The sequence below is a fragment of the Fringilla coelebs genome, assembly GCF_963513975.1.
Source record: "Fringilla coelebs genome assembly, chromosome: 5".
Lineage (NCBI taxonomy): Eukaryota > Metazoa > Chordata > Aves > Passeriformes > Fringillidae > Fringilla > Fringilla coelebs.
The window spans coordinates 59138354-59147208 of NC_140033.1; the positions used below are offsets into that span (position 1 = coordinate 59138354).

The following is an 8855-nucleotide window of genomic DNA, read 5'->3' on the forward strand; positions in this document are numbered from 1 at the left end:
TTCCTGTGGCTGGCCTGCTTCTCAGCAGGCTCTTCCTTACCTTCTCCTGCCTGTGATGAATCTGGCAATCATACTCAGAAGCCCACCTTGCTGGAAATAACTTTCTCCCACATGATGGGTGGTTTCTTCTGTCATGGAGGAGAAGAATGGGGGAAGATGATTTATACACAGATTTATCCACAGACTATTTTGTATAATAGCAAAACTCTTCCCAAACCCTCCATCTCCCAGCCCCTGTCCTGCCCAAGGGCTGCACGTCCAAGCCCCCTTAAGCTGATGAAGTCACAGAAGAAATCTATGGAATGTTGCAAGGACTAATGTAGGGTGACAGCTGAAAATGGTCACTGTTCAGTCCCTTCCCATCCACTTTAAGTCACCTCAAGTGACTTTCATTTTTACTTCCTGACTGTGTGGAAAGTTCTCTGCTCACCTGTGACTGACAAGACTAGATCACTAATTTGCAAAAGAACAACCTTTAGGCTTCTGCAAAAGCAGTGAGATGTGGAATTGCATTAATTAGTGCAGCTTAGGGACTTACTGCAGTCACCTGTCTTTCAGAATTCTCTAAAGGCACTGATTGTGTCTGAAGATAGCAGCTTTAGGAAAGCTGATGAGATCCTACACACAGCCCTCCTCTTGGTTCCTCCCAGCTATGGCACACACAAGTGAACTACTTGTGACTCCTCTGCTGAATTACAATTTACACCTCATGACTGTTTTAAAATAAACCATTCATTTTTGTTTCTATGCTGTCACTCATCCCAAATGTTATCCCATTGTCCACGAAGTTTCAAGTACTATGACCACAATTCAAGCTTTCCCCACCATCCATCCTAGCTGGAGCACACACCACTGGGGCACTTCTCCATCATCAGAAATGCCAGGCAGCAGCAGGGTAATCCAGAACAGCCACCACCAGTGCCGGCCTGCAGGGTGGCAAGGAGGTGGCCATGCCAGCAGCCAGCCCACACAAAGCCCCTGTGTCTCACTGCTCACTGCTGCAGGAACTGGCTGCACAGCCCTGGTGGGACACTGCTGTGTGCCATTATTCAGCTCATCATAGACTTCATCACTGCTGGTGTCATGGTATGGCGGGGATCTGACTTCAGCAGCTGCCATATCCCTGCTTTTCTTGACCTAAATCCAGTGGGAACAGAGGAAGGACAGGGTGTCACAGAGACATGCAGACTTGACACAGCAGAACAAGGTAAGAAGGAATGTCAGCAATGTGACCAGGAAACAAAGCAAAGTTCTTTGCCAGCACTAATTACAAAGCATTCAGGATGCAGGAGCTTCCTGCCATTTACTTCAAAGACTGGCCATGATTCCTCTCTTGAGCACCATGGTGTAGATACTTTCACTTTTCCTTCTTCCACATTCCCTGCCCAGCCTTCCTTTGGCGTATCAGCACCATCACAGGCAGGAATCAACCCAAGGTGACCATATCAGTGGATCAAGGTCATTTAAACTCAGCAGGTGTCACTACATCATGGTATGCAAGGCAAGTACATCCCCATTCCAGGCTAGAGATATGCTGAATGCTAAAGCTTGGCACTGCTTCTGGGGAAAGAATAGCCCCTAACAAAAAACTATGCCCCCCAAACATTCAGGGGATTGATACTGGTTCTCTGCACTACAAAGAGTTCTAAAGCTACAAGTAAAATTGAACAAACATTTAAAAAAAAAATGTACTGAAGAGTAATTTATTCAGTGTGAATTCAAAAGACATTCCACCGTTCATTACAGGACAACACAGCTGGTCTCAAGGCTGTACTCCAAAATATAGGCAGGGTAAATTTGCTGCTTCTCAAAGATGACAAAGATGGAAGGGTCTGTCGGGTCATCCACGCAGCTGTCATAAAGTCTGTTTGAGTTTTTGTCTCTGGGTGGAGGGCGGCAGTACTCAGGGTTCCCCCGCACAAAGTCTCCAGCGAGAACCTGAGCTACGAACATGCTGTAGCGCCCACCGAAAGAGGAGCAGTACTCATGGGAATAGCTGGCATCTCTGGCAAAGTAGCTTCCTAGGGAGCAGAACAAGCCACAGGTCAGACAATACACCAGCCAAGGGACAAGCACGTGCTACCAGCACCTTGGCAGCCAGCAATCCAACAAGCCCAGCTAGCCCTGCAATGTGGGGGAACATTCTTGCCAGGTGTTGCCACGCTGGCTTATTGTAAAGTACTGACAAACTGCAGTCCACATTTCACCATCGGCCTCCCGGTCCCACCTGTCTAAGATCAGGTGCCTGAGGCAAAGAGAGGTGTTTTTAGTCCTTCCTGGAATGGGATTGCTGCATTGGGGGCTACCTAAAGCAATGCAGATGTATACAGGTGATCGTGCCCTAAAGGCAGGAGTATGTGGGTCAGGAACCATCAGTCACTTCGAACCCACATCCCCCAGGCTGGTTGGGGTCTGCAGTCCCTGCTGCTACAGCCCCTACACCCTTCTGCATTGTACCTTTTCCATACATTGTCCCATGAGTCCCACAGAGTCTCCAGTCAAAGTTCTGCTCACAGATGGCAGACACATGGGATGGACTTGTGCCATGGAACAGGAGCCTCTCGTTCACCCCTTTCAATTGAGGGAGCTTCTTCATCTTTTCTTTTTGCCTAGAGACAACAACAACCAAAAAAAAAAACCCCAAAACAAACAAAAAACCCAAACCAAACCAAAACAAAACAAAAAAACACCCAAAGTAACAAAATCCAACCAAACAAACAACCCCTACTTGTTTTCCTGGTTCAAACAAGGAAAATTTCCCAACTCAACTCCTCCTACTTCTGGGTCATGGAGGAACAGTGACACAAACCACTCTTGATGGGGTTACTGCCTGCTTTGCACTTCTGCTGGTACCCTGCCACACAGCTGGCTCCTGCCAGCAAAACAAAAAGTTCTCAGCAGCACTATGGACTGTGTCACCCACAACTTCATACCACATGAGAGAGTAAAGAGAAAAACATCTCTGACTAGGAATTGGTCAGTTCCCATGTTATATAAATCCTGAATACATAAATATGATTATAAAACAGAGCTCTGTGAGGCTACAGTGAAGATTGTATAATCTCTGTCCTTATCTTTATCACCAAAAAAGTGTCCTCTTTTTTTTTTTCCTAACTCCTATGTGGAAGAGGCTAAAACCAAAAGAATAAACCTGAAACACCAAAGCTCAGTTATGATGAAGGAAAAGAATTTACTTTTTGAATAACACTTGAAAGAATCACACACATATCTTGCTAGGGATAAAAGGCTCATTTCTGCACACACAAAAGAATGCAGATGCAATGCTAACAACTCGGTCACAGATAGAGGAGCCCCAGTCCCCTTCCAGGACTGCCTCAGGGAAGCCTCAGCCTCAGGGAGCCAGGTTTTGGGGCAGTCATAAGTCTGGGCCACCAGCCAGACCTGGGCAGAGAGATATGTGGCTGCCTCACCTCTGCTGGACCTCTGAATTTGGCAGCTTCAAATGTAGACTATGGAGGACAACAGATCAGGAAATACCAGTCTTCTCATACAGTAAGGATAATGAAACGAAATAGATACAAACCACTGAAAAATGTCCCAAAGTGTTGGGTTCTGAATCCTCTGCAGTTGGTTAATGCAGTAATTTTTCATCGTCTTCTCAAACAGCCTCTTGATTTTTGTATATTCTTGGGAATCATTGCTGAGCTGTATCAACTGAAAATTTTTAAAGCACTTAAAATAAGGTATTACTGAGAGTAACAACTCCCAGTCCTTTCAAAGGACTCATCAGCCTTCGTCACATCTGCTGAAAAGCCCTACCACAAAAATCACAAGCTGCTTCTGCTTTTCCTGTCAACACTCCTTTACCATCACTCCCCATGTGGAAGCACAGGCACTGACTGGGGGAAACCAGTGCAACCCCACACAAGCTTCCTTTTGGGGCTGCACCTCCACATGTGGACTATTTTTAGCTCAGAGTAACCTAAAGCTGAAATGCACAGCAGCATTCAGACTGAAGCAGAGTGAAAGTTTCCCCTTGATCTGACACTCTACTCTACTCTGCCCTACAGAGCTAAGCTGCAGTTTTACCACAGCAAATAACATCCTGCCCCAAACTGACAGAGGAAATATCACCTTAAGATACAATTAACCTGGTTTATCAGGGGATGAAGTGCCTTGGAAGAATGCAAAGCACAGTATGAGCAGCAATGGCCTTTCTTGCCCTGGGTGGTACTACAGGGGAGATGATACCACATCATTCTCAGAGAGCCTCCCAGGAAATGCACGTCTGTTCTGAATATGAAACTGTCAGTCTTGTTTCACATCATAGCTGCTTATTTTACAAGACACATTTAAAAAGCTGGTAACATCTCAATTGCCTTGAATTATGGTCTTGGAAAAATCAGTACAGGAGAGAGCTCTCCCTACCCACTGGAGAGCTGGAAAGTCCTACCTTGTACCCAATATCAGGTAGTGCAGTTTGGTCCCACTGTGGAGGATAGACAGGATGTGACAGAGTCATGTTTTGGCTACAGAACAGAAAAAGGAGCCAGTCAGCTGGTGATACTCCTAACCAAATCCCCCTTCTGGTGAATCTAGCCACGGGCTCTAAAGCAGCCTTCAGGCATCCATTTACAAGCTACAGTTTGTTTTCTTTTTGAATGAACACACCTTAGGTTGAACCAACACTTTAACTGAACCCTCAGCTTCACATGCACTGTCTGCTGGTGAGTTGCTAAAGCAGAGACAGCTCTAACTAAAATAAATCAGTAGCACAAATAGCATTTATAGCAGATATGTTCAAATTAGGCTGAACTTCTTTTAGAAAAAGATAGGGTATCTCAAGTAAGTGCCTCTAATTCACTTCATTTCAGTGGATTTGCCTGTTCTGAGTTTTAGTTTATTCTCAGCATTCCAAGAGATGACATCCACATGCACCACAGCTCTTGGGATTGGCAGTCCCTCGCTCCTAATCGCTGCACAGTTTATTTATTAGTGTTGGGGCATAAATCAAGGAATAAAAATTCCTGGAACAGTTGTGTCAGCCCTATGTGGCCTTGCCTCTCACAGAGAGAGCAGATCTGCTCTAGTGGTCTGTCACAGCTGCCAGAGACTGCCAGCAAACATCCCTCCAGAGAGTTTTACAGAAGCATTGCATAATTTACAAATACTGTCACTGCAAAATGTACTGTTAAACCAGTCAGGAAAAGGTATCTAAAAATTAATTTAAGAAATATAAAATTGCATTCTAGGCAGGTAGGAGGAACTTCTTAGCAGAAAGGTGCTGTCCTCTAGAGACATTGTTAAACAATGAATGTGTATTACCTTCCATCTTGTCCATCTTCGGACTGTTTAGGCCGTCGAATAACATTTCTTTGAGTTTTAAAGAGCACATTTGTTTGGACCATGTCTTGAAAGAAAAACACACTAACTCAATAATGAGATAATTCATTGTCTAGGGACAGGCTCTTCCATGTTATGTAAAAATAAAAGAGGAGGTAGCCCTGAATATTGCATTGTGGTGCTCTCTCTATCCCAGCCAACCCAGTGCAAACTTCATTCCACTTGCACTGCTCTTACTTGGAGATCAGCAATGTCAACCACCTGCTAGCACAGGCTGTGAAACTTGAAGGCAACCAAGCACCAACTGCACCTGTACTGTTATTCACATCCAGGCTGCTGGCCAGAGAAAACCACATCTGATGGCAGGCCTGCAGCAGGAAAGAGTTTTCAGTGCAATGGGGGCCACAAACCTGGCTTTCCTGGCAGCGCAGGGCTGCTCCATGGTGCTAAAAGCAAAGCCTGCCCTCCCTTCTTGGTCCTGTAACAATATCACAGAGCACATGCTGTGTGACATGGCTAATTATCCATTGTTTCCTCCTTTAAACAGCACTCTTTACTCATGCCAGGAAACATTTAAAGTTTGGAAAGCTAACAGGAGTTTTAAGACAGGGAAATAAATTAGAAACAGAAAAGCATTTTTAATTTTCCCATTTCTCTCTCTATGCAACCAGCCCTAAATTTCTGTTTGCTGCACTGTGCTTTCTCTCCCTGTAAGGAGCTTCCAAGATGTTCATTATAGGCTCACTTCTTCACCTTTTGACTTTTCAGTGCCTTTTTTCCCCCCTGATATCTCCTTCTTCTTTTTCACCTGTATAAACACAAATGTATAAGCCAAGGTGCCATGAAGCATTTACTCTCAACTCTTCTTCTGAATGTACAATATTGTCAGGTATGGTTTTTTGACTACAGATGCCCAAGAGTAGAAGCTCAAGTGGGGCATGTCAAAAGTTTAGAGAAATTTACCTACTGCTCAATTTCTGCTTGGAGAAAGTTTGCAGGAGGAAGAAGAGCTGTTCAAAGAGATGCAGACAGAGTGTGAAAACCTTCAAGCCAGCTGCACTATGAAATGAAATTAAAACAAGGCGATACCTCACCTGCAAAGTCTAACTTATACTGCTGAGAACCAGCCCTGAAGAAAATAATACCATTCTTGTCAGCTTGATATTCATTCTCCAGAAATGCAGATGTTACAGTGGCAGTGACATGACCTGGGTGCTGCAGAAAGAACAAGGAAATGACGTGTTAGAAACCGCCCTTCGGTTTAGGTGCCACTGTGGGGAAATATCAATGTTCTCCCAGGCCCCTAGGCAGGAGGATGTTTTGAAGTCTCTGTGGCTTGAAGCATTTTGCTCTACAGAGATGGAGGGGTACCCCACCGAGCACAGCTGCTTCTAACAGCAGCAACAAAGAACCCCACAGCTTGTGTGGTCAGCTCCAGCCAAATGATGTTTGTCAGCTCTGGAAAATGCACCCGCTTCCCAGTCCCTTGAAATCTTTCACAGAGTTCCAGTCCTGCTTTGAGGGACAATTAAGAAGACAATTCCACCCAGGCATTGGAGCAGCACTGCAGGGGCACCCAGCGGTGCGTGTAGAGCACACCAGCTGCAGAACAACACGCTCTAAAGAACTCTCCAAAGATGGCTTAACAAAAGCTTTTGGCATGAACAGCAGATGAATTTCACCTCTTTCCCATACTCAATCCACTGGTTGGAATCATCGAGCCAATACCAGACATACTCCATTTTCAGGAGCAGACAGATGAGTCAGGAGACAACACAAGTGCAGAAGAGCTGATGGGCACCTGGCTGCTTGCTCTGCCCTGCATTGGAAAAGAAATCCAGATCAAAGTAGGGCTCTTTTCCAAAACTGTCAAATTGTGCAGCATCCCTTATCAGAAATCTATTCACTTAAAAAAGGAGACCCCCTTCAGCTGGAAAGTCCCGGACTGCCCCAGAACTGAGGAATTGGTGTTTGGATGTTTATGGGGTGTGGTAAGCACCTCTGAAATGACCCTGACCTCTCTGGCTTGGACCTGTGCCACTGATTTTCTCCAAAATGTATCTTCCTAAAAACACATTTTAAGAAAATACACTTGACACCGAGATTCCCCTGCAGCCCATAGAGAAGGCTGTGGTGAGACAGCTGTGCCCCTGCAGCCTGTGAAGGTCCGTGGAGCAGAGATCCCACAGCAGCCCATGGAGAAGGCCATGCTGCAGCATGTGGACAGGCCCTGAGGGAAGCTGCAGTCCATGGAGAAGAACCCGTGCTAGAGCACGTTTATACTGCAGCACATGGGAAATGAACCCTGCTGAAGCACAGGAAATTTTTGAGAATGATGGAGGAGTAGATGGCAAGTCCTACAGACTGAGGACAACATCCATTTCCGTGCCCCTCTGCATTGCTTTGGTAGGAGGGGGCAGAAAAGTCAGGAATGAAGGAGTGAAGTTGAACCTGGGAATCCATGGAGGGGGGAATATGTGATCTAATTTTGTTTTCTCACAATTTAAATCTATTTTAATTGGCAATAAATTAACTTCTCCCAAGTGAAGTCTGTCTTGCCCAATGTTCACCTTGGCTTTATCTCAGCTCATGAATCTTATTTTCTCCCTGCTGTCCTGTTGAGGACAGGGAGTGAGAAAGCAGCTCTCACTTGCAGGAGGGGATATCATTACTTACCAGCAAAGTCTCCACTCTGCACTCTATCCTAGACACAGCACCTTCAAAGAGAAGAAAATTAAACAGATAGCCATCAGTAATTCCAACTCATGGGATTTTACTTTGCTGCCTGCTGTGCTTCACCCTTCATTTAAACTCCCAGTTTTTGACCCAGACAACACTTTTTAAATCTCACCAATTTACTGCCCCTACAGCATTGCCTATCATGGATCACATATCCATAGCCAAAAGCTGCCAGCTGTTGATCTTCTAAGGGTCTGTGACAGAGCTACTCTGAGCTGCCTGAAGAATCTGAACACAATATCGAAACAGAAACTGGAAATGATCATGTATCCAGCTCTGACGCCCTTTGTACTTTGGCAGGGATCAAGGGTATTCAGAGCAGGCCAATGAGAGGAAATCATTACAGGAGCAGCTCCCTCACAGAGCTGTTTACAGTGCAAAGGTCCCCAAAACAAAGGCGTGGCAGCCCCGCACTGCCGGAGCAAAGAGCAAGGAAGAGCTCGGCTCTCCTTCAGACAGACCTCGTTCCAGCGCTGCCTGTGTACGCAGTAACACCAGCCAGGCCTGTTCCTAGAAAAATGCTCCAAACTATTCTTCTCTCCCCTTGCAGGGTATTCAAGAGATCCAGCACTACCAGGAGATTTTTTGGACATGGCTGTCCCTTTTTTTCCCCTCTGCACAGCACCATGATGTGGCTGCTATTGGCATGGCTGAAGAATTTGGCAGATTTGAAAGGTGGAATTTGAGGAGGGAGGGGAGGAGAGGGGAAATTGAAAGGAAACCAGGGAAGTGGGGTGGGATGATATTTCCAGGCAGCATTTTTCCACTGCTGCCCAACTCTCTCTTCCCTCTATCCCCACTCCAGATAAACC

The 8855-nt window shown here is 45.6% G+C and overlaps 1 protein-coding gene across 1 annotated transcript; it reads right to left on the reverse strand.

Annotated features, from left to right (window-relative positions):
• Nucleotides 1-1697: 1697 nt before the first annotated feature.
• Nucleotides 1698-7991, reverse strand: LOC311153982 (protein mono-ADP-ribosyltransferase PARP12-like). The gene is made up of 8 exons (XM_084206115.1): nt 7981-7991; nt 6987-7123; nt 6399-6519; nt 5287-5371; nt 4415-4490; nt 3545-3675; nt 2458-2609; nt 1698-2021 (listed from the first exon to the last, which is right to left on the reverse strand). The coding sequence occupies exons 2-8, from the start codon at nt 7044-7046 to the stop codon at nt 1741-1743; spliced, it is 906 nt and encodes a 301-aa protein (XP_084062241.1). The 5' UTR covers nt 7047-7123; nt 7981-7991; the 3' UTR covers nt 1698-1740.
• Nucleotides 7992-8855: the final 864 nt, after the last annotated feature.

Coding starts and splice junctions, on each gene's coding strand:
- LOC311153982 (XM_084206115.1), bottom strand. CDS start 7,046: ATGGAGTATGTCTGGTATTGGCTCGATGATTCCAACCAGTGGATTGAG. Junction 5,372..6,398: donor GTATAAGTTAGACTTTGCAG/GTGAGGTATCGC, acceptor TTTTCTTTCAAG/ACATGGTCCAAACAAATGTG. Junction 4,491..5,286: donor GAAGATGGACAAGATGGAAG/GTAATACACATT, acceptor TCTGTTCTGTAG/CCAAAACATGACTCTGTCAC.